Source organism: Enhydra lutris, unplaced genomic scaffold (genome assembly GCF_002288905.1).
Source record: "Enhydra lutris kenyoni isolate GAN:26980312 unplaced genomic scaffold, ASM228890v2 scaffoldscaffold55, whole genome shotgun sequence".
Classification (NCBI taxonomy): Eukaryota; Metazoa; Chordata; class Mammalia; order Carnivora; family Mustelidae; genus Enhydra; species Enhydra lutris.
Window position 1 is genome coordinate 11,880,001 of NW_019154139.1, and position 26,120 is coordinate 11,906,120.

The window sequence follows — 26,120 nt, forward strand, 5'->3', positions numbered from 1 at the left end:
GTAGACAATTTATTAGGAAGATGGAAGCATGATGGGTAACAGATGAGGATTCTATAGCATTTGTTCTAGAATCATGAATATATCGGCTGCTATCTTGGCTGCATTTCCAAATCATTCAAATGATTATGGACTCACAGTCTTACCAGAACAACTGGGCAAAGAAGGAATAAAATAGAAATCTGAGGCTTTATCAAGTATTTTAATTACTAAGTCTGTTTCTTTACTAGTTATCTGTCCTTTTCCTATTTTTATTTCTACTTTCAGTTTCATATAAAATCAATCTTGGTAATTTGTGACTTTCTAGGAATTTTTCTTTTCCAACTAAATTGTCTATTTTGTTGGCACAAAGTTATTTATAATAATAATCCCATGTAATCCTTTTTAATTTCTATAGCATCTTTAGTGATAGCCCCTCTTTTATTCTTGATTTTGGTAATTGTGCCTTCTTGCTTTTTTTCTTGGTCAGTCTAGCTAAGTTTTATTAATTTTGCAGATCTTTTTCAGAAAACCAGCTTTTGATTTCATGGATTTTTTTAAAAAAACTGTTGTTTTTCTGTTTTATATTTCATTGATTTCCATTTTGATCTTTATTATTTCCTTCCTTCTACTAGCTTTGACTTTGATTTGGTCTTTGTTTATTTTTTAGCCTCTTGAGTTGTAGCTTTAAATCATTGATTTTTAGATTTTTTTTTTCCTTTTTGATACGTGTTTAAAGCTATACCTTCCCTTTAAGTTTCCCATAAAATGTGATACATTGTATGTTAGTTTTCATTCAAGGTATTTTACAGTTTCTCCTTATGATTTCTTCTTTGGTCTGGGTGACGTAGATATGTTTCTTAATTCCCAAATGTTTGAGGATTTCCCAGCTTTCTTTTCTTGATTTATAATTTAATCACATTGTAGAGAGAAAACATACTTTGTATGATTCAATTTTTTAAAAATTGAGACTTGTTTGGAGGCTTAGTAGATGGTCTTTCCTACAGACTTTTCCTAACCAATTGGTGTTTTCTCATTATAAAATGTTCCTCTGTCTCTGTCATTATTTCTTCAGTCTGTTTTGTCTGATATTAATTCAGTCACTTCAGCTGTCCTGTCATTACTATTTGTATGACATCTTTTTCCTTCATCTTTGTCTCAAACTCTTAAAATCTAAGATGTATCTCTGGTTAAAAAACAAAACAAAACAAAAAAAACTGAATCTTTAACGCATCTGAAAATGACTGCCTTTTATCGGAGCATTTAGTCTGTTGACACTTTAAGTAATTGTTGATATGGGTAGATTTACGTCTGCCGTGTAACTGCTTGTTCTACGTCTCTGATCTTTTATTGTTCCTCTGTTCCTTCTCTGCTGATTTCTGTTAAATAATTCTTAACTGTACCTTTTAAATCCCTTTGTGATTTTTTAATTAGTTATTTGTGTTGTTATTTTTATATTTTCTTAGTTCTTGGTCAAGGATTACATCTTCAGCTTATAACTTACTGATGTGTGCACTCGCTCACTTACTCACCGGTGCACACCTGTGTGTGTGTCTTATTCTGGTAAAATATTAGAACTTTGGTGTAATATAGCTTCGTTCCTCACCATCCTTTGTACTGTTACTGTCGTCTGCATTATACATGTAAAAGCTCCAGTTGTATGCTTTTTACCAGGGACACCCTTTAGATTCAAAGAGTTTGAGACGAAATGAAGGAAAAAGATGTCATACAAATAGTAATCATAAGAGACCTGAAGTGATTATATTAATATCAGACAAAATGGATAAGTATTGATGGAGACAAATATACATTAGAAATGCAACAACACAGTGTTTGTAATTATTACTTTAAAGAATCTTATATTCTCAAAGGAAGTTACCATTTTCGGTAATCTTCGAATCTTCCTGTGGATTTGAGTGGTATTCTGATACCATTTCCTTTCAACCCCTAGGACGTCTTTCAGTGTTTCCTGTAGACTAGGTCTGTTTGAAACAAATTTCTCTGTTTTTGTGTATCTAGGAATGTCTTCAGTTTGTCTTCACTTTTGAAGGCTAGTTCTGCTCGCTGTAGAATTCTTCATTGACTGTTTTTTCACTGCTTCCCAGCACTTTAAACCTGTCACCCCACTGCCCTCTGGCCTCTGACCAGAGCCAGCTGGTTCTGAGGAGTCCACCATTCATCCTCTGTTCCCCTTTCTGTGATGAATTGCTTTTCTCTTGCTACTTTCAAGATTTTCAGTGTATCTTTGGCTTTGAGCAGTTTGACTCTCATGTGGATCTCTTCGTTTTTATCAAACTTGGAATCTATTGAGATTGGGTCTGTAGATTGATATTTTTTTATCATATTTGGCAAGTTTTTGAACACAGTTTCTTCAACTATTTGTTTTTTCTCTTTCTCCTCTCTTCCTGGGACTTTCACCACAAATATGTTGGGAACTTGATGTCAGTCACCCACAGGTTCAAGTTCTGGTTTTTTTGTTTATTTGTCTCTGAGTTCAATCGAAACAGAATCTAAAGTTCTGTTCATTTTTCTTTGATGTTTTGTCTTTCTGTTCACGAGCGGAGAATTTCTGTTGACGTCTCTTCCAGTCCACTCACTCTTGTTCTGCCACATTGCATCAGCTTGTGACCCCATCTCGTGAATTTTTTATTTCAGTTACTGTGCGTTCCAACTCTAGAATTCTCATTTGTGATTTGTTCCTCTGTTGAGATTCCTTGTCATCATATTTCCTTCATTCTTTGAATACATGTGTAATTGCCACTTAAAAGTCACCTGCTGAGTCCAACATCCAGACCCACTCAAGGGTCCATTTCTTATCTCGAGTCTGGGCCAAACTCTCCTGTTTCCTTGTAGGTATTGTAACTTTTTTAATAACCTGGACATTTTAATAATATATTTCAGCAACTCTGAAGTGTTGGTATTTTTTTAGAGGTATAGGTGTGTGTATATGTGTATATTTCAAGTGATTTGCTTGACTTAAACTGTGGACTGTGACTTCTCAACGGTGTGCAGCCACTGCTGTTTCTGCACAAAATCTTAGTGATTTTTCCCCTCTTGTTTTTACTTTCTAGCCTGGCCAGGCGTTAACCCTGTGTCTCCATAGCTCGTGGTCAGCCAGGGATTTGGGCAGAGGTTGTATTTAAGCACCTTGAACTTGTAAAGCTTCCACCCTCTGTCAATTCATCTGTTTGTGGGTTGGGAAGAGTTGGGAAGAGTTCAGAGTTCAGCCAGCTCTCAGGTCTGCTTGGCCTTTTCTCTCTGTTGGGCTCTCTCATGTGTCCCCTCCTTGGGGTTGTAGTTTCACCATTGGCCACAGGTGTGAGGAGAGCGTATCTATCTAGCTCCTCTGTGATTCTCTCATTTCCAGGATCTCCCCTTCACGTTGCTGGCTGCTCCACCACTCACCTGAGTCAGAACACAAGCTCAAGATAGAAGAACTGTATTCCCCCCTTAGGGCCTCTACCAGACTTGCCACTTTCAGCCGACAGAGCTGTGGGTTTCTCCTGGCCACCCCCCCATCCCTAATCCTAATAATGAGAAATTAGGAGGCTCTGGTTGAAGACGCTTCTTATTTGTTTAATGTGTACATTTAAATGAGAGTGTGAATTCATTGCTCTCAAGCCATTTGCCTTTGGCAGTTGTGAGTGTGTGGGTGTTCCAGGGGGAACGTGTGCGTAGACTGAACAGTAGAGCAGTACGTCGTAAAACTTAGATTTGACAACATGAGTAGATTATTCTGGTAAACTTTTACTCTCTACTGGCATGTTTCTTAAAATGGATCTGGTAATTCCTATGGCCAGATACATTCAAAAGGTAGATAGGAAGCTTTGTTATTTACAAAGAAATGATTCCTTAAATTTCTGTAACACTTTGTTTAAAACCTGCTTCCACAAACACTTTTTTATTGTGGTTCATAAACTAGTCCTTCGTGCATGTGAGGGTTTTGCAGTAGGGGAATTCAGAGTCCGTTCTCCATTCCGCCACTTGGGTTCCCCAGCTCCAGCTCAGCGACAGGAGACAGCATATGTGTACGCACCAGTCCCGGTAGCCGGCGTCTGTGCATCTTGTCCCACTCAGCTCAAGTGTCAGCTCTGCTGGGAAGCCTTTCTTCAGTGTCCCAGGCAAAGCCAAGCTTGTCCTTCACTGAGGCTCAGGTAGACTCCTAGGTTGACCACTTTTTGTGGAACTTACAAGATGTTGTTTTTTATTCCCTTTTGTCTCCTTAATTAGACTGTAAGCTTTTAAAGAAAAAGTTCTTCTAGTTCATCTTCGCATTCTCTGACTTACCACAGTGCCTGGCACTTAGCAATTTCTCAGATGGTCGGGGTAGTTAAAGGAGGTACGGTGGGAGGCCTGAGGAGGGAGAAGCTGAGACTTCCCAAGGTGGGTGGCATTGATCCTGGTCTTCCTATGAAGAGTGATTAGAACAGGAACGTGCACAGAATTAGAACACGATGGGAAGAATTGGGAAAGTCATTTCTCAAAGTAGAGTTAGAGACTCTGATGGACAAGATCAGATGTCTTTGAATAAAAACAGTTTCTGGTTTCTAGCAGCCTGAAGCTTGGGGTGGTTGGTGGATACAGAGGAAAATAAAGTGGAAGAAAAGTCGCTTGAGTGCAAATCGGGAAGGGTACTTGAATGCCCGGCTGAGAAATGACTTTATCGGAGGTTTTTGAGCCAGGAAATGGAAGTGAGCAGAGCTGTGCTTGCAGAAGACCAGTAGGTTGTGTACCAGATGAGGGGGAGAAGCAGGGGGCCGGTTAGGAAAGAGTCTTCCGAGGTTCCGGACCAGGGGGCTGCAGCGGTTATGGGGAGGAAGGATGAGTGGGAGAGAACTTGCCACGGTAGAATACACGACAGCTGATGGAGTAAAACAAGGAGAGCGGAGTCAAAGAGTGTGTCCTCTTTAGTGCAAGAACTGTGTCTTGAATAAATCATTTCACCTCCCAAACTCCAGATTCCCCATCTATTACATGAGCCAGCAGTGCCTAGTTACAGGATTGCACTGAACAGGAATGAGAGATGTTTGGGAAATTACTGGTTTAAATAGTTCTTTAATAGCCTTTTTAAAAAAAAGATTTTACTTATTTAGAGAAAGTGCACACACTGCAGGGGGAAGGGCAGAGGGAGAGGGAGAGAATCTCAAGCAGCCTCCCCGCTGACCACAGTGCCCGACTCAGGCTGTGACCTGAGCCGAAACCAAGAGTTGGACACTTGGAACCAACTGAGCCACCCAGGAGCCCCTTTACTTGCTTTTTTGAAACCATCTTTTAGTTTTATTTATTTATTTTTAATTTATTTAGTTGACAGTGAGAGAGGGAACACAAGCAGGGGGATTGGGAGAGGGAGAGGCAGGCTTCCTGCCAAGCAGGGAGTCTGATGCGGGGCTTGATCCCAGGACGCTGGGATCATGACCTGAGCGAAGGTGGACAGTTAACGACTAAGCCACCCAGGCGCCCCTAGAACCATCTTTAAAATCACTTGTCTTTTGATATCCTTGATGTGTGGTTTTATTATTGTGAGCCACAGCTATAGTGCAATACAGATTTTGTTTATTTTGAATGTTCTCATCTTGTCTGAGAGAACAACAACAACAAAAAACCTACAAAAATAAGAAATAAGCGATGAAATCTGGAATTTTATTTCTAAAATGTATTTCAAAAGTTGGTTTTCACGTTGGGCTAGCTTCTTGGGCCCTTTAGACAAGAAGAGCCTGTTTTGACAGTCGGCTTGTCCCATACTGCATGTTAGCCAAGAGGCGGCAGCCAGGGATCCTGATTACCCCGCGCCTGCCTGCAGAGAAGAAAGGACCTCAGCTGTGTGTGTGTTTAGATGCTCTTCCACGTGCTGGCAGGCGTAAGTGACTGGAGCATGTGTGGTAGACAGGCTTCGTGTGTCCTCTTCAGAGGGTTGTGTCCACGTGCACGTTCTGCCCACCCAGTCGACTACGTTTTCCTTGAGGACGGGAGTTACTGCTTGCCCTCTTATTACTCCCAGTGGCACATAATGGATGTTCAATAAATGTTTTTTGTTTTGTTTTGTTTTAAAGATTTTATTTATTTATTTATTTGACAGAGCGAGAGAGATTACAAGTAGGCAGAGAGGCAGGCGGGTGGGGGGGGTAGGCTCCCCACTGAGCAGAGAGCCCAACATGGGGCTCAATCCCAGGACCCTGAGATCATCACCCAAGCCGAAGGCAGAGGCTTAATCCACTGAGCCACCCAGGCACCCTAATAAGTGTTTTTTGAGTGAAGAAAAAAAGAAATCATAAAGGTTCAGCATCTGTGACTGGTTAGTAGGAAATGTTAATACCCTCTTTTGAAGTATTTGAACAGAGTTGTTGATGGCTGTAAAGCAGATATCTGAAGGCATAGCTGAGGGACCCTCCTTTACTGTGTGGGTCAGCCGTAGACCCCACAGCCCTCCTCACTGGTAGCCTTCAGGCACACTTCTGAATGAAAGGTAACGAGAACACCATGCTGTCCACCATCCTCGGTTTCTTTGCTTTGTTGCGTGCTCTTTCTTGGAGTTGAAGCCAGCTTTTCTGTCACTTTCTCTATCAGAAGATCAGTGTGACCATCCTCCATGGAATTGCCCACTGACTCCCTTACTGGCAAGTGCCTTGTGGACTGGTATCCCACTAAAACAGAGCCAAGGAGTGATAGCCCTTAACATGGGTCCATTTGCCCAAGTGAGGATTTCTGGAACATAATGGGAAGCATGGGGCCCAAATCCTTCTCTCACATTGCGTGCCGTGGCCCATGTGACCCCCAGCCTGCAGCATAGGCATCATCGTTAGCATGCCTGCTTCCCAGCTAGAACTAGAAGGCCTGGGAGCACAGAGGAAGTTACTCATCTGACTGTCCTCTCCCAGGAGAATCCCTCATTTCCCCTCCAGAGTAATAAAAGGGAAAAGATGGTGAACCTGCACAAACCATCCACCATTGTTTCCAATTTACCAGTTATGCTGTGATCGCCTTGGCCGTTTCAGAGCTCGATCCATGAGCAGACTGTAGGCTGGTCTGAAAGTGCACGAGTTGCTACAGAAAACCACACTCCAAGCCAGGCTTGGATATTTTTGTTTTAAGATTTTTTTATTTATTAGAGCACGCATGAGAGCAGGAGAGAGGGTCAGAGGGAAGAGGAGAGACGCAGATTACCGCTGAGCACGGAGCCTGATGCAGGGCTTGATCCCACCCTAACCCTAATCCTGAGATTATGACCTGAACCAAAATCAAGAGTTGGATGCTCCAGCGACTGAGCCACCCAGGCACCCCAGACATGGATATTTTTAATGGAGAAACTTGCCCTTTGGTTCATGACCCTCAAGACACCTTTCAGCATATTGTTAATATTGTTAGCCTCATGATGATTGCTGCTTCTCCCTTGCGTGTCTTCATTCATTTATTTACTTTTACTTTTATTTACTTTTACTTACCCACACCACCAACTCCCTCCCCTGCCAAAAGCAACTAGAACTAAGCAGTGCTGGGAATGGTAATTCTGTGCTCTGCTGCCCTTTCCTGCTCTCCTGTGTTAGGGCCAGGATAAAGAAGCACTAATGGTTCATTTACGGGCATGGGTTTTCTTAACCTGTCTAAAGAGTTGTACATTTTTCATAAATATCTTGTACTATTTTTTGAAATCAGTAAACTGATTAGAATCACTGAGTTTTAAAGCTAAAATGGATTTATAAATCATTTTATGCCTGCCTTTTACAACAGAGGTCAGCAGTTCTAAGTGACTTGAACACAGAAGGTTACAGCTTGCTGGTAACGGAGCTCAGGAAATCTGCTTTCAGCCACATGCTTTCCTTCTGCCTCCCCGTGCAAATGATAAAAAATAAAAGGCATCCACAGGGATGTCTTCTCAGCTTCCACTGATTGTTCAACTTTAAACTGAAGAACTCCACCTAGAATGTACAGATATCTTTCATTCTAAAATGTACATTAAAGTATTAAAGAAGCGTTCAGTTAAGGATAAAGTTTTTAATTGAGGTGATCTTCTGTGCGTGTTTCCCTATTTTACATTATATATAATTTTTCTATGATTCTCACTCTTGGTTTAAAAAAATAAGTGACTTGCTATGGTTTCTATTTCACAGTGGGATACCAGCTTATGATGATATTACATACGCAAATGATACCTTTTGTAATTCCTTTTTATAGCACTTTGACCTACTGAGAAGGTGGAACTAGATATTATCTGAAGAAAATTGAATTACTAGTTAATTGAAAAAAAAAAAGTGTGCTTACATTTAAATGCCCAGACAAGACCAGAGTCTCAGAATTTGTGTTGTCATAGCAGTATTCAAATACACAAAGGAAATGCATAAGCATTTCTTTTAAAAATAACTAAATCTAAAAGTAATTTTTCTTGACTAGTGAATTGCTCTACAGAGACATAAATTCAATTTTCCGTGCCCCAAAAATTGTGTCTGATGGTGGCATTAGATAAAATAATTTTATGTTTAGTATATCGCAAGTGTTCTATCACAAGTTTGAGCAATGTGAAATACCATTATTTTCAGCAAATAAGCATGAGGTCAAGATTTCACTCTTTAGAAAATCATTTGATCATATTAGGGCATTTTGACTCCCGAAGAAGGAATTCATATGCTCTGATTCCACCGTGTTTTAAACCATCCAATATAAACATTTATAAAAATACTTCAAATGGTGGACCAACATGGGTTGTAGTCCCTCCCCCCCTTTCTTTAAGGTAATGTAAAATGACCTAATGAAAAGTATCCCAACCCACTTTTTAAAATTTTATCAGGAAAAACTGAAATTTGGTTTTTAAAGTTGTTTTAGAAAAAACGTTATTACATAATACTGTGATTGTGGTTAGGGTGCTTGAGCCCAGAAATCTCTCTGATCAGAAATCAGGTAGAGTTGGGTTTAGCTCCCAGCTCCTCCTTCCATTTGCTAAATGCATAACCATCTGAAAATTATAACTCTAGTGCTCATTTTCCTCATCTGTAAAAATGGTATTAATAGTTCCTACCTGATAGGGGTTTTTGGATTAAATGAGAAAATGAATAGCAAGTACTGAAGATAATGCCTGGCACAGAGTAAATGTCAGTAAGCATTAGCTACAATACTGTTATTATATAATTATTTCAAAGAAGGTGTCATAGGCAGCCTTAATTTATGAAATGAATGGGCCATCCAGTTCTCTCTCCTGAGAGAATCTTTCTTCCCTCGCCTGCATAGGAGCTGGTGCCCTAAGAGCCATACCTTTATCAGTGAATGTTACAGCCGGCTCTACAAAAAAAAAAAGGAATGAATTATATGTGTAATACATGTTTGGGGAGAAAATAGGAAATCTGTTGACTTTGCTTAGTCTAGTATTTCCCAAATTTATTTGACCATGAAACCCATTTTCTGCAAAATACCTGTTAACATCCTGTAGAACTGCCATTCTACCCATTGGGAGGTATTGCTGCGAGATTTTTGAGGTACACACATACATCTGTGTGTGTTTTTTTTTTTTTTAAGATTTTATTTATTTATTTGACAGAGATCACAAGCAGACAGAGAGGCAGGCAGAGGGGTGGGGGGGAAGCAGGCTCACCGCCAAGCAGAGAGTCCAATTCGGGGCTCAATCCCAGGACCCCGGGATCATGACCTGAGCCGAAGGCAGAGGCTTTAACTCACTGAGCCACCCAGGCGCCCCTACACCTGTGCTTTTAGATGCACTTAAAACTATTTTGGGAGTGATCTTTTCCTTAGATTTTCTTGGGTATAAGATATATCATGGTCTTATTTTATATAAATTTGAATCATTCAAATTTGAAAAGGGTAATAGAGAAAAATTAATGAAATTTCATTTTTGTGTAAATTTTTAACTGTTAACAAAATTCAACTGAGTAAATTACGCAGGTCTTCTTGGCGTGTTCAGTGATTCGTGAGTTGGGCTGAATCCAATCTAAGCAGGTAGAAAGGAGCCCAGAAGAGCTGTACAAGAGATTTTATAGGCAGAAAGGAGCAGGAACAAGGAAGTTACACTGGGCATTTGCTGATTGGTTAGAGCAAGGTTGCTTTCCTTACATGGTGCAGAGCCAGGTCAGGTAACGTTTGCTGAGCAGGCAAGTCTGATTGGTTGACCTGGGCCTTGGTTTTCTGGCAGAGCCCCGCAGAGAAACGGAGATCACTTTTGGTTTGCTGAACTGGGGCTTACTGGCATGAGTGACTCCCTCCCCGACACAGTGTGGTTCTTTTAACAGAACCAATGTGAATATTCCCAAGTGAAACTTTGGTAATGGTTGTCTGATTTCACAGCTGTCTGAAATACATGGCGATTGACAAGGCAGCTCTACTTTTAGCAGTTAAGAGAAATATCTGCTATCTTTTGATAAGTTTAGTCTTGAACTTCGCAGTTTTCAGAACCATGTCCCTTATACCGTATGTGACTGACTTGTAACATTGTGAAAATCCCTGATTCATCCTATGAGAAGGATCCGCTTAAACTTTAACTGAAAACCAGTCCCCATCAGAAAGAAATTGCACCCAACCAGGAATCATGCTTTTGTTCTCAAAATGATGAGATCTTCAGGGAAGCTGCTCTAGGAGATGACACTTTGTGGGGCTTACCTTCTGTAAGTAAAGGAGATGTGTAAGTTAAATAGCTTCTGATTTGGGAGTACATAATAGTGGTTTCAGATTAAATGTGCTTTTTTTCTTCACCATGCCAGTAATTTGGAATGAATAGACTTTTCAGCCCATTTCTGACTTTGATAAGTGGTCCAACCCGCATACTGAATACAATTACAAGCATTTGTCCACAGTTGTGCTTGTGTATAGTCATGAAACCAACTAGACATTCTTTGTGTTTTAATATTCTTAATGCAAAAAATTTCTGCATAATCCTTCACCTAACTTCCCCTAATGTCATTACCTTACATGGATACAGTACAACTTTCCAAACAAGGCAATAAGAAGTGTTGGTACAGTATTAAGGCAGAATATAGACCTTATTCACATTTTACCAGTTTTTCCACTAATGTCCTTTTTTCTGTTCTAAACCCAGTTCCGGGTCCCATATTGCAGTTAGTTGTCATGTCTCCTTATTCCAAAATATTTTAATCATATTCAGCTTCTATGTGGAGTAGTTTCAGTCTCTGAAGAACAGAGAAAGGAAAAGACTTTGAATTTATATTTACAGGCTTACTGTTTGCCGAGAACCATGTCTCATTGTCAAGGTCTCTGCTTATCCTCCCACAGCCTTTTAAGTGTGCGTTGGCAAAGGGCTGTAATGAAGGCTCTCCCTGAGAATCAAAGGTTCTTTTGAAAGCAAGCGGTATTCGCCAAAATATTTTATACGTGTTAGCTCAAAACACACATACGCTTTGTTGCATATGTACATATGGTATTATAAGGTTTTATCAAACAGGAGTTATTTCCAGGTTACTTTTGAATACACCCATCTAGTTTTGCTTCCTCCAAGAATGCAATAAATGGTTTTTGTGTTTGTGTGTTTTTAGGGCTATAAACCAATAAGAATAGGAGAGTTATTAATTTTGGAAGCTAGAAAGCAGATGTCCCAGTAGTGATGAGCTTAGCAGACCCACACGAACTTATTTCTAAGCCAGTTGTGGGAGAAGTCCGAGAAATAATTCCATTTACACCACAAAAATTTTAGAAGTTGCAGAAACTGACAGCTCCAGATAGAAGACTGGAAAACTCTTTTCTGGGAGCCTAACTGACCCAAGAGGAAAGACTTGAAGATGGACACGTCAGGGGGTTCCCCCAACATCGCTTCCCTAACTGGAGTGAGTCCAAGTCCTCATGCCCCTCCACCCCATCCGTTTAGAACTACCAGTTTTTTTAGCTACCTCCCCCCACTCAATTCTTAATTCTAAGCCAAAACCAAGGATAGCTAGATTCCTGAGGAAACCTACAACATGCAAGATAGAGAACAAAAAGAAGCAAACAAAAAGGAAATTGGGAATGAAAAGAAACTTTTACTTCTAAACAACTACCAAAGCAATAATCTACAGCTTTAGAGAGATAAAGAGAAGATACTGAAGATTCTAAACAAGAATGAAGTTTAAAAGGGTGGAGACTGTGGGATTCAGAGAAGAAAAATGAACCTTGAAATTAAACACATGGCAACAGGGGTGTCTGGGTGGCTCAGTTAAGCGTCTGCTTTCAGCTCAGGTCATGATCCTGGGGTCCTGGGATCAAGCCCCTCATGGGGCTCCCTGCTCAGTGGGGAGACTGCTTCTCTCTCTCTCTCTCTCTCTCTCTCTGTCAAATAAATAAATAAAATCTTGAAGGAAAAAAAGTCAACAAAATGTGAAAACTTTGTGGGAGGGCTGGAAGATGAGATCAAAGAAGTAGAGGTCTGTAGTCCCTTATCCACAATCTAAAATCCAAAAATGTTCTGAAAATCAGATGATTTTTCATAAGTTAGCAGCAAAACTCACAACCTGTATATATCTTTGTCACATTTATATGAATGCACATAAAGAAATATCACTGTCCCAAGTCTGATTGAGTTACATTATGGGTTATACCCATTACCTTCCTAAAATCCTAAAACTTCTGAATTCTGTTATCCATTTGGCCCCAAAGTTTTCAAATAAGGAATTAAACACCTATTATCCCAAAAAAAAAAAAAAAAAAAGACCCAAAGCCAGAGAGGAAATAAAGAAGTATGAAAATAAGAGGACCAGTCCAAAACATCCAGTGTCCAGTAATACAAGTTCCAGAGAGAAAGACCAAATGTGTAGGGTGGGAATCATCAGCAAAATAATTCAAGAAGACTTCCCAGGACTGAACGACATTAATTTTCAATTTAAAAGAGACTACAGAATTACCAGCAAAATAGATCAGAATAAAACAAACTCACATTAAGGGATATCATTATGAAATTATAGCACACTAGACATACTGGACAGTCTCCAAACCAGAGAGAATGGGAGGAAAGAATGCCTTCGGGTTTCTGAACAGCAGCATGGAAAGCTAGACAATGCTTTAGAGCTGCCTTCAGAATTCTAAAGGAATTCTTTTCAACCTAGAATTAACCTAGAATTTCAACCTAGATACCCAAACTACATTGACATGGATTAATTTAGTAGATGTTTTCAGACATGAATCTGATTCTCAAGAAATTTGCTGTGAATGAAATTTCTTCTTCTTCCTCTTCAGCCTCACAGAGGTGAAAATAAGAAATAAAGTCATCTCAGAAAACAAAAGGAATAAATATTGAAGAAAATAAATATCGAAGAAAATCCATAAATCAAAGTATATTTCTGAATTTATCAAGAGATTCCTTACTATCACAGATTATGTGTTAAATGTGACTATGATAGAGACTTGGAAAGTAACACTTCATCTCATATTGCCCAGAACACTCTTTTCACAGTCCATAGTGGAAATATTGCCACTGTTTCATAGAGAAGTCAGAAAATTAATCCACTTCACAGTTCTAGGAATTTTAAAAGTGTGAGTTCATCAAACCAAGACATTTTTAGTTTTCATTTCTAGAATGAGGCTTTGAGACTTATAAACCTGATTTGCTTCTCGTTGTAAAAAGCTCTAGGCTCCTCTGCGGTGTGGACAGATAGCTAGACCTCACTGGGGCAGCCAGATTGTTTAAAGAGATACATCGCCACTAGTCCCATCAGCGGTGCCACGGGCAGCCCTCACTGTAAACTTGCGGCGCACAGACTCCAGCCTCTTCTGTTTCATCCCCTGCCTAGCGAATAAATTAGGTCAGAAAATGACCACAGAAGGGAAGAACAGAACCTTGGGAGGTTGTTTATACAGTCCGTAAAGTGGCTCAGTAGCTAACAATAGAAAATAAAGCAAACCAGTAGTGTACACTGAGATTTTTCTCAGAACAAACAGTCCTGCTGTCCACTTTGCCGAAGATACAGCCTAAAAAAAAAAAGATACAGCCTAAAAACTTCTCCTTACTTCTTCTGTCTGATGTATTTCAACAATTAGTAGTTGATACTGAGGCAGACTTAAAGTTGGGGATGTCGAACGGGGAAGTATCTCGTTTAATTAAATTCAATGTATATTTCCCTTTTTTTTTTTTTTAAGGTTTTATTTATTTGAGAGAGAGAGACAGAGATAATGAGAGAGCACAGGCGAGGAGGAGAGGGAGAAGCTCCCCAGAGAGCCCAGTACAGGGCTCCATCCAGGATCCTGGGATCATGACCTGAGCTGAAGGCAGACGCCTAATGACTGAGCACCAGGCACCCCCAATGTGTATTTCATATTCCTATGTCCACTGTGTACAGAAATCTGCCGCTCAGCCCCTTTGAGTATCCGTTTAGTAGCTGTCTGGCTGTTTCCTGTGAGTGCCAGTGTGCCTTTGCCAGTTTTCTTAGTCTTGTTTTTCCTCCCTTTGTGGCCTGACCTGTTAATCTTCCCTCAAAATATAGGATATATGTCATTCTTGGACAGCTTTCCTTGTCTTACCCCATGCCTGCCTGCAGCCCAGGGGAGGTCTTGCTCCGCCCCATGAGGGTCCTGAGAAAGAGTGGAATCCACACGCGTTCTCCCTTCTAATGAGAAGGAGGAAGCATGGGTGCCATGCTGGGCAGGAGGCTGGCACATGAAAGCCACCTGGTTTTCAGTTGCTGCTCTGCCACTTAATGGGGCCTTGGGCACCTGCTTCACCTCTCTCTGTCTTACTTTCTGCCTCTGTCCATTGGGGTAGTAATAGTGCCTGCCTTGTAGATTATTGTGAGCATTAGAGAAGATAAAAGTGCATATACATTCCAACATGACGTAGTGGTTAAGACCATGTACTCTGGGGCCATACTGCCTGTGTTTGAACCCCTGATCCAGAACTTGGGCAGTCTTTCTGGTTTTCAGATTCCTCATCTGAAAAGTGGGGTAAAAAATAGTACCTCCTACATTCTCATGTTTAAGAAAGAAACAGTACCTACTCTTAGGGTTTGTTGTTAAGAATTATATTAATTAAAAGACATAAAATGCGTAGGCCAGTGTTTGGCAAATAGTAAACACTATATAAAGTATAAGTGTTATTAAAAGGTTTACAGGAGGGTCTATGATGTAGTATGGGCTGAAGAAATAGTTGCTATTTCACAGGGAGTTCCTGCTTTTCAACAAAATTCTCTTAAGTGGAAAGCAGGAAGGATCTGAGGTTTAAAGAGAAGAAGGCAAATTAAAAACCACAATATGGTGCCCCTGCCTCCCGCCAGGATTTTTACAATGAAAATGACAATACTGAGAGCAGATAGAACTCTCACAGCCATCCACAGCCGAGAATAAGTCAGTACAGCCACTGGGAAAACTGGTGATATCTGGTAAGAGTGAACTTAGTATGTGTCCTAAACCCAGCAAATCCACTCCTACGTGCATATGTACCCAACAGAAATGGCTATTTGCACCGAAAGACGAGAATGTAGCAAGAATATTCACAGGAACATTATCCTTAATACCCCAAAACTGGAAGCAACTCCAGTAAGTCCTATATGTTTATAAAATGAAAGAAGAATGGATGAATTACAACAATGTAGGTATGTGTATTAGACAGAATGCATACAGGAAGACAAACACAACAGAGTACATACTGTATAATTCCTTTTCTTTTTCTTTTCTTTCTTTTTTTGTTTTGTTTTGTTTTGTTTTGTTCCAATTCAGGAACAGCCAAATTAATCTACTGAATTAGAAGTTGGGGCAGTGAGGACCCTTTCACAAGGGGACAGTGACTAGGGTGCTCCTGGGGTTCTGTTGCTATCTGATTTGATAGTTCAATTGGGTATATTTTCTTTGTGAACATTCATTCATGCTCCTGATTTCTGCATTTTTATCTATGTATGTTAAACTGCAGTTTTGAGATTACTTAAATAAGAAAAAAACTTAAAATGTAGGTTTTCACTGCAAGGCAGAAAATGATCCAATCTGGCTTCTATCCTGCTTAAATTGTGTCTTCAAGGCCGTAAAAACTTGAAGTGACAAGTACGTTGGGCAACATACTTTGAAGTAATCAGTTTTCATTTATCCTGCCACCTCATTATATGAACTACATGGGTAAATTATATATAAAACTGGTGACTTTTTATCAGAGTGATGCACTGACATCCTGCAGGTCAGAGCTGGTGGTTTTAAACTTTGGCTCCAGCTGTGAGATGTAAGAGGCGAGTCTGAAGGTGCTGGGGTGGTCATGAGTTGTAGTCGATGCTTCTACTTAACTGTTTATTGCTTTGGTGTCCCTGATGCTGTTTCAGTAACTTAGTGAGTTTCGTCTTTGAATGGACTTGTTTTGTTTAGTCTGCATTGTGCCCAGATTGATGATTGAAAACCTTACACTTTCGCAGAACATTGCTTCATAGCTCTTCCCTTTTCTGCTATTTTTATATCAAATGAATCATTGCACATTTAAGCCATCTGCAAGGCCTGAATGGGATGAGATAAAAGCTGCCATCACTTCGATTGACACTTGAAAAGCTAGCATTCATTCCGGGTTTATTCCTGATTATCCTTTATATTTTAAAGTCTCAAACTCCATTTCGAGATGGTTGGTAATGTCTCTGAGCCAAAAGTATCTGTGATTCACAGTTTCTTTGACTTGAAGGTTGGGTCGAAGGGGGCTCTGTTCTGCGTCACGCAGAAGAATCCGTTAGGGACTCAGTTGTAACTCTGATCAGCTCCGCGAGCCGTCCGGTTTGGTGTGCACCTCACAGGGAATAGTGAAAACATAAGGTTTCTAAATTGCCAGATGAATACTTTTGAATACCTAGACTGTTTCACACCTGTTGGATGTTTGTCCAAAGTGTTTCTCTCTGTCGCAACTGTTTTGAGGATTTATTGGGAGGCAAAAAAGCCTGCCGTGTTGCAAAAGAGATTGAGGATTAAAAGTACACCCATGCTTACATGTGCCCTTTCACTGTGGGGATACATAGACCCAGTGTTTACATTGTCCAGTAGGTTATGCTGGACTCATAAAGCCTCTCCCAGCAGATTTTGTAAATGGGGCCTCGCTCTGGGCTGCAGGAGCCTGGGGTTCCCTGGGCTGACGTCAGCTGGGTTTGTCAGGTGCAATCACATGGATTAGGAGGAGAGTGCTGATGGGTTTCAGAGCAGACGCTCCTTCAGGTTGAAGCCAAATGCCCATTATCATTAGGTGTCTCCTCGTCAGGAATAATGTTGGGATACTTTGGTGACCCCGTAGTCATAAACTCTGGAACTAATAGAGGGAATGAAACATTCAGATATTCCCTTATTTCCTAAAATGATAGACCAAAAATGCAGTGACCTCAACTACGTACAACAGACTCTTCACTTTCAAAATAGAAAGATCTCAGAAGTGGAAAACTGCACTAAGAATCGAAGAATAATGGTACCATTTTTATGTCTTCAGTTTTGGTATCTTTCATATCTAATGGAGCTCCACGTGGTCCTGGGCAGGTCACTTAGTATTCCTCTTTTCTCCCATTTCATTAATGTTCTGTAAATATTCAAAATACTCGAGGGGTGCCTGGGTGGCTCAGTGGGTTAAAGCCTCTGCCTTCGGCTCGGGTCATGGTTCCAGGGTCCTGGGATCGAGCCCCGAATTGGGTTCTCTGCTCAGCGGAGAGCCTGCTTCCCCCCTCTCTCTGCCTACTTGTGATCTCTGTCAAATAAGTAAATGAAAATCTTAAAAAAAAAAAAAAATAACTCGAATTGTAAATGATAGCAATTTGAATGAGGTATCATGCTTGGTTTTGTTTTTTTTTCCCTGTGAAGGGACAACTCTAATTTTTGCTTAAAGACACTTTGAGAATTGTTTAAGAACATGTGGGGTCGGGCGGGGCCTTAATTTTACAGAATTCTCGTGAAGTAATCTATTTATTTTTCGCTCCATGTTGTCTGTTTCTTCGCTTTAGCAGACGGAAGGGGGAGCCCAGACAGATGGCCAGCAGTCACAGACACAAAGTAGTGAGAACTCCGAGAGCAAATCCACCCCTAAACGGCTGCACGTCTCCAATATTCCCTTCCGCTTCCGGGACCCCGACCTCCGACAGATGTTTGGGGTAAGTCTCTGGAGTCCTTCCGTGGGTGGACAATTTAATCCGGCCAGTGTACTTTAATAAGTCATTAGGACTTTAGGATAAGACTACGCATAGATTGAGAGAGAGCCTAAGGTGAGTCAGTGTTTTCATCGGTGTTCAGGGACTTCTGTCACCTAGCGCCGTCACTACTGTTATTCTAGACGTGGACCTTGCAGGTTCTCATGTACAGGAGGTGACTGTGCCGCCAGGTTTGCCCGGGACCGAGGGGTCTCTTGGGACGTGAGCCTTTCAGTACTAAAATCAGGACAAAGACAGTAATCCTTTTCAGAGTGTTACGAGTTCAGTGACCTAGCGTCTGTGAAGCAGATCATACCTGTGTTTTATTTCTACTTCCGGGCTTATAATTTAGCAGCATCAAGACCAGTATCTAAAATCAGGTGTAGGTGTTTGATTTGCTACCTTGATGGATTCTTCCAGCTTCCCCTTCCTCCCGAAATCACCGTCATGAAAACATAGTATAACAGCAAAGATTTAAGTTACTGGAAAGTGAATGACTGCTGGAAGTCTTACGTTTTTTTCCGGGCATATGCGCTGTTGCCAGATTTCATTTGAGCAAACTCTTAACTTGAACTAGAAACAAGAGATCATGGTTTTAAAAAAACCCTCATGGCTCTTGCTGCGTGGTGCTCTGTCGGGAAACAGGCACCCCGCTTGAAGTCCTGGTCATGGCCACTTTTTGGCGACAAGACCCTGGAGCAAAATTTTGTCACTGACAGCTGAGTACCTGGAGTGTTTTCTGTACTGAAGCCAAGGCCAGCGTTGAGCTTTAATAACGTTCTTGAAGTACTTGAAGAGAAAAGGTAGACAGAAAAAGGTAGCCAACTCTTCATCTCTCCAGAAGAGAAAACAACAGAATATATAAAGGGCAGCGTCAAGAATAGAGGTTATATTTAAAAAGAAGTTTTCCAGGAGTAGGAGTTATGAGGTTCTCTACTGAATTATCAGAGATAATATGGAATCCTGGTCTCTGGAGATCAGTGAAAATGGAGTATATTCTCATCTGTCACAAGTATGTTTTCTCTCAGGTCAGAAAAATTGTGTCCATTGAAGATCTGCCTAGGCGAGTTAATCAGTGATTTCTTGAAATGTATTATGCCTTTCCTATAAGGCTGCTACATCCAGAAAGAAAAAAGAAAGAAAGAAATTGTTCCTCGCAAGGGATACCTGGTAGAGTTGCTCTGTTTCCTGCACAGTTAGCACCTATCCCTTGGAAAGACACCAGCAGCGGTGTAGAGCAAGGATTCCATGTTTTGTTTTATTAGCTGTGTGAACTTGACTGGTGGCTTCCTTCAGCTGCATTTTCCTTAACCATTAAAGGAAGGCAGTCCTAACCCTAGCAGGATGGTATAAAGACGCATTAGAGAATGTAAAAGGAAAACTCTAAAACACCATTCCAATCTTAGTTATTTGGATAGGCATAGAAATAAAATTAAATCCCCTCCTACCTAAAATAAGACATTTTCTTCTCTCCTTTAATTTCCTAATGTTCTGTTAAATGATGAAACTGGAATCAAGCCCAGAAGCCTTACTCTAGAAAACATGGGCTCTTAGTACATGTTTTCTGAAAAAGATAGTAATGATTCAGCCCAGTGAGAAAGCATGATTTGTTTTGCTTTTTTCATTTTTTTAGTGTTTTCACATTTCCCAAATTCTGATTTAAAATCCAAGTGAAAGAGATCACTGGGTCTGTGAGGCCAGTACTCCGAGGAAAGTGGGGGCAGAAAGATCCCTAGAGATTTCCTGCACATCCCTCCTGTGGAGTTGATCTAAGCATTGAGGCAGACAGGCTGGCTTGTCACCTTCTCCACGCCTCTGCTGTGTAACCACTGTGACTGCACGCCCCTCCAGTTAGCCGTTGAGCTGCCACTAACCCAGTTATTTAGGCTCGGTGTTTCTAGCTTGTTCCCAAATGTTAAAATATTTAATTAATTACAAAACAGAGTTATTACTTAAAATGTTCTTGATGACGTTCAGTGCCGAAATATTAAAATGGCAAATAAATGAAATCATGTCTAATGTCCGTGAATGTTTAAGTACGATGGAAAATAGCATGTAGTCCGTAGAAATGAGAACACACTGTAGAGTTAATGGCTTGGAAAGCTGTCTAGCACATTAAAAAAAAAAAAAAAAAAAAAAAAAGGTAATACATGGAAATATGTCCTTAACCAAGTATACGTAAGGAAAAGCGGCGAAGGCTGTGAACCAGAATGGGGAGATGGTAGGTGTGCAGATGATCTTCGTTCTCTGTTTCCTCTTTTCCTTTTTATGTATCTGTATTTCCTGACTTCTGCAGTGAATATGGTTTACTTTTATCAATTAAAAAAAGAAGAAGAAAAAAAAAAAAGAAGAAGAAGAAAAAGAAAAACAGCCTTCACTAGTTTATCTTTCTGCTTAGGATTTGCTTCTTAAAAACGGAGACATTTAAAACATTAAACACGTAGTTAGGAAAAGCCCCAGTTCTTGTCCGTGAGGAAGTACCCGAAGGGTAACACTGCGAGGGTCTTCCAAGAACGTCTCCTGCCAGGTGGAGGTGGGTAATGCGTGAGTGGGCGAACTGAAAAAGGAGTGGAACAGGAAGCCTTGTCGGCTCATTGACGAGGGAAGATCAGAAACCGGTATTGGGACTTGCCAACAAGTAGAAACATGGAGGTTGAATAAGTAGTTAAAAAAAAAAAACACCTGTGCCTTTTTCAGGAGAGAATAAAGTATGTGGTCAAAAAGCTGACCATGAATAAATTTTTTTTATTTTTGTCTCTGCAGCAGTTTGGCAAAATCCTAGATGTAGAAATAATCTTTAATGAACGTGGCTCTAAGGTAAGCTTCCTCTCAGTATTAAGTGTGCCTGGCTTCTTTTTAGTTTTGTTTTAAATAGCAAGGAATCAGAAAATTTAAAGCTGTTTTTCAAGCCTGCGGAAAGTATCCCAAACTACCTGGCTTGGATCAGATTATCTCTCAAACTAAGGGACCACATGGCCCGTCTTTATCCTGATACTTCAGTTGGGGGAGGGAAGGGGTGGGGGGAGGAGCAAGACAGGTGTGAGGAGGGAGGTCGGGAGCCGGAGACACTCGCCCTTTCTCAGACGAAATCGCTCTCACCAGCTTATTTTAAAGGAAAAGAGAGAAGACTCGGGTGAAATTCTATGAGAATTCTATTGTGAATTCCGCGTTTAAAAATCAGATTTTGAAATGACATACTTAGAACAAATTTAATATTTCAGTTCCTCAGTTGACTTGCTCTCTCTTTTGAATAAATTTGACAAGGCGTAAAAACAGGGATTAGTGACTCAGGAATTCACTGTAAGCTGATTTCCTCCTCTGAGTTCTACCCAGAGAGGTAAACTTCGGGATATAGAATCCCTTCCGTTTCAGATAGTGAGCTGGGGTTTTTTTGGCATCGGAATGAAAGTAGTAACAGTGCACAATTCCATATATGTACTCTCTTCGAAGAGTGTTCTATATGAGAACTGAACATTCTAATTAAAACTGATTTCCCCCTAATAATTGGCTATTTTAAATTCCCAATCTGTATGATTGAGAATTTCCATGCACTAAAATAAGCAGCAGTGATTTTAGGAAGGAGGGAATGATGAAGTCTTTCAGTGGTGTGAAAAAATATTTAATGAACCGAATTTCACAGTTTCATTCAACAGTTTTCTTCTTCCTCAACAAACGAAATACCTGCCGCAGACACAATCAGCCGTGGTCAGGCTTGTAAACATTTACCTTGCTGTGTTCCCTTCTACTTGCATTTTTAATGTAGAGCCGTTTTTGAGTTAATTTTTCATTTGGTTATCTCTCCTGAACTTTGCAAGTTGCCCCTTGGCTATGATTAAATCTCTAAGAATATAATTTGAGAAAAGCTAAAGAAAGCAAATAAATGAGTGAATACTTAGCTCTTCGATTTCCCACTCCAAATTCACCCTACCCTGAGAATTAACAGCACATACCTACAGAATTACAGGTGCCTCCCGCCCCATCTAAACTAGCACAAATGTATGTACTCTTCTAACGGTCCTGATTATTCCCTTCCTTTATAGAATTCATCATCACTGATAGTGTTTAATTCTGATTATAATAATTCTTTATTAATTATTAAAGAGGTAATTATACTCTAAGCTTCCAGTTTTCAGTTAAAACAAAAAAAGATTAACATGCCTATACAGACCTTTCTCCAGCACTTAACTTGGTAAGTATTTTTAAAGTGAAATCTGTTCAGCCTGTAACCAGTAAAACTATTTATGCTTGTAGTTTCTTCACAGTGGATTTCTGGCCCTTGGCTTTTATTTTGGGGGCAGCTTTTTAGATCCAAGGTGGAAAAATGACAGTGGTTTAGAGATGAGAAGTGCATGAACATCTCATAAATATGTAACGATTCTATGCGACACTGTTTATCCAAAGTCGTAGTCTAAACGTTTTTAGTTCTAAGTGTCTGCACTTGAGTTAAGTACACCCCAAAAACCTGACGCCCAGTATGGTTTCATCAGGCTCTGGGAACTTGCTCCTTACCAAGAAAAGAATTGGATTGAATTCTTGTGAAGCAAAGGAAATCGATCTTTCTTAAGGCTTCTTTCATTGACTTCAAAGATTTGCCTACTACCAAAAATTGTTTAATTTCCCGATTCAGTTGCTTCTCCCTGTAATTTTCATGTTTAAATGACACACGCCTCCCTTTTCTCTTTAGGGCATCTAAAACCCTATGCTGCTCCCTACAGTAAAATGCTGGGTCCTCACTGCCCCTTTTCCTTTGGGTGCTAAAGAGTAGACTGACTACGTACTCATTGGCAGTTGTTCTTAAAACAAAGCACAGAATTCAGAATTGCCCAGATCTGCCTTCAGGGACTGATACAAAATCTGTCTGCATCCTTGTCCTTCTTAACTGTCACCTAAAGTTCTCTCCTGGAACGGGTTCCCTGGGAACTGTTCTGGAAACGCGTTAACAGAGGTTTATTTTGGAGTCAAAACCCAGGGACCTCTTCTGGGATCCTCCTCACATAAATTAAAGAGTACTTTTCTTTTTGTAAATTAAGTTTATTTTCTCATTCCTCCTGTGTTTCTGGTTGACTATAAAATTACAACATGTCTTGAAAGGAACCAGCGATAAGGAGATAAGTGGTGCTTTTCTTCACTTTAGGGTTGCTCGGTCTTTGAACTGAGTGCTTTTCTGTCCAAAAATTAGCTTTATTGAATTTTTTTTTGAAGCAGTAATTGAAAAATGAGTCACAAAATAATTCTGAGATAAGTGATACTAACATGTAAAACAGTTATCAGTGAAACAGATAACCACAGGGCTCCAAAGCAAAAAAGCAACATGTCTTCTTTTTTATAATGAGACACTCAGCCTACGGTTTTAGAACATTCTCACTTAAAAACACAGGTGAGCACGGTCGTGCTGCCTTGCCCGTCCCCATCCCTCCCACCCTGGCTTGCCAGCATTCTACTTTTTCAGCCTGCCTGAAAAAATTGCTGAGTATCTTCCTTTTTTGTCTTTGACCTTCCTAGTCTAGATTTGGTTTTCCTAGATTATGGGATGAATGTATATCATTTACATTCATACACATGCAAAAATATATACTTAGATTATTTCATGTGATTTTTTTTTTTTAAAGATTTTATTTATTTATTTGACAGATAGAGATCACAAGTAGGCAGAGAGGCAGGCAGAGAGAGAGAAGGAGGAAGAAGGCTCCCTGCTGAGCAGAGAGTCCCATGTGGGGCTCGATCCCAGGACCCTGGGACCATGACCTGAGCCGAAGGCAGAGGCTTTAACCCACTGAGCCACCCAGGCGCCCCCATGTGATTTTTTTTTAATCTTTTTTTTTTTAACCCCATACTCCTTCATAAAATATAAAATCAGTCCTATCTAATTTCCTATGATTAACTAAAACAAAGGTAGGCTCTCGTTTTGAAAATGTTCACTTAGGATGTATGATGAAAAATGCTACCCCTGCCCAAAAATGGAAGGAATATACTCAAACAGAATCTAGAAAATGATTATACTGATATGTATAACTTTACTGATTCCCCAGATGTCACCAGTCATAACAATGTATTGCTATAAACAATAGAAAGATAATATATTGGTAGCGTGGCCGTATGTCCTGATTTATCCAGAATAGTCCCAGTCTGTAGCCCTTTTCTTAGCATAATTATTAATGTCCCCTTCCTCCCCCAAAGTGCTCCAGTTTGAATGATAAATTGTATTGCCCCCCTTATAGATCCTTTGAGTAACAACTTTTAAAAAGCACCCTTTTCAAAACCATTATAAAAGAAAAACGTGATTTTTCATGTCCAGACCCAAAATAAAAAGCATAAATAGTTCATTAAAAGAGCATATTCACTAATAATCTCCTGCATTTCCTTCCAGTCTTTTTTCTCACATAGAATCTTAAGCAGAATTCTAAATAATGATTACCTAGTTCAATTTGACTTTGCATTGGCTGTTAGATACTTCTAGTGACTAAGAATGTGTTGCTTTTCAAAACTCTTTTTAAGTTTTTATTTAAATTCCAATTGGTTAACATGCAGTGAGGGACTAGTTTCAGGTGTGCAGTGTAGGGATTCAGCACTCCATACGACACCTGGAGGGGAGTGTGCTCCCAACCCCCCCCCCCCCCCCCCCCCCCCCCCGCTTCCACCTATTCCCCACCCACCTCCCCTCTGGGAACCATCCCTTTGTTCTCTGTAGTTAAGTCTCTGTTTCTTGATTTGCCTCTCTCCTCGTTCTCTCTTTTTTTTCTCTTTTTCCCTTTTGCTCGTTTGTTTTGTTCCTTAAATCCCACATATGAGTGAAATCATACAGTATTTCTCTTTCTCTGACTCATTCATGACTCTCCACCATTCTGTTCACTATCACCCAACCCATAACAATTTGTTTGTGATAATTATCACATACAGTTATATTACTAAGCAAAGAAATGTACACATTCTAACATTTATATTTTCCATAAAGTTTTGTCGACCTACTTCTGGTGTGGTTGTTGCTCCAAGGGACGTGTATCATAAAGACTAGAGTGTGTAGGAGCTCTTCACATCTTCAGACAGTGCCAACTGTTAATTAAGTTCACTGAAGGACCACAGACCACATCGCAGCAACCGTTATTGACATTTCTAGCAAGTTTTTAGCTCATGTGTTCTCATTACTTCTCTCAGGTGGATATGGATATCTGGGATGATGGGGATCTGAATTGGGGTTAGGCTTCGGTTTAGGCTGGAGTTAGGGTAGATAAAGCCTCTAATCCCATCCTCAGACACAAGTAATGTGCTGTAATTTCTTGCCTGTTTCCCTGGATTTTGATTTCATGCAAAGGGAAATTACTTATTTCTTTCAAAATATGGTCAAAAAACTGTCTTTGAAATTGCACTAACTAGGCCTTTGCTTTTCAGTAAATTCGATAGGTAATGCTGAGTTGAAATGTTTTTCATAATACGTAAAACTGAATTAACAGTGCATGTATTTTCAAAGGGCTTAGTTTATTTTTTTGTTACCATCTTATGGTTTTTAGTTTTATTTTTCTTTTATTTATTTTTAAATTTCTGTGTTCTGGCCATACCCAGGAGAACGTCTGCTTTTGGTTTCTCCCTTAAAAGTTACATGGTAAATTTCTTTCTCATTCTTCTGAGATGGAAAAACTCAAAGATTATACAAATTTCAGAATATTTTTCCAATGCTCATCCTATTGCTTGTTATTTATTGCTGTCTGAGGCCAGACTAAAAAGGTGGTAGTTATTCGGCTCCTATAGGCCCTTGATGATAAACAGATGATAAACGGACAGGTGATAAAATGTTTGTCACACTTAGTAGAAGTTTTGACCACAACCATAATCCTGATAGACATCCCATTCCTCAGTTTTCACAAGACAAGCTAAGATAGGAGTAAATCACACATGGAAAACTGGTTTATTTAAATTGTTAACACAGAAAGAGTTTGAGAACTGAGAGCGGTAGGTTATAGTATAAAGCATAGAGACCTGCATTGTTCCATACGATGTCCATATTGAGCACCTAGAATGTGGCAAGTTCTAAATGCAGATGTGCTTTCAGTGTAAAATACACATGATTTCAAAGACTGAGCAGAAAAAAAGAATATCTCATTAATGTTTTTATAT

General features: G+C 40.0%; 1 protein-coding gene across 1 annotated transcript in view; it reads left to right on the forward strand.

Annotated features, from left to right (window-relative positions):
- Positions 1 to 26,120, forward strand: part of LOC111157519 (RNA binding fox-1 homolog 2) — a 266,387-nt gene that overhangs the window by 214,002 nt on the left and 26,265 nt on the right. Inside the window, exons 4-5 of the mRNA XM_022518998.1 lie at positions 17,829 to 17,975; positions 20,775 to 20,828. Coding sequence (XP_022374706.1) covers positions 17,829 to 17,975; positions 20,775 to 20,828 — 201 coding nt within the window. The remainder of the gene's footprint in view (positions 1 to 17,828; positions 17,976 to 20,774; positions 20,829 to 26,120) is intronic.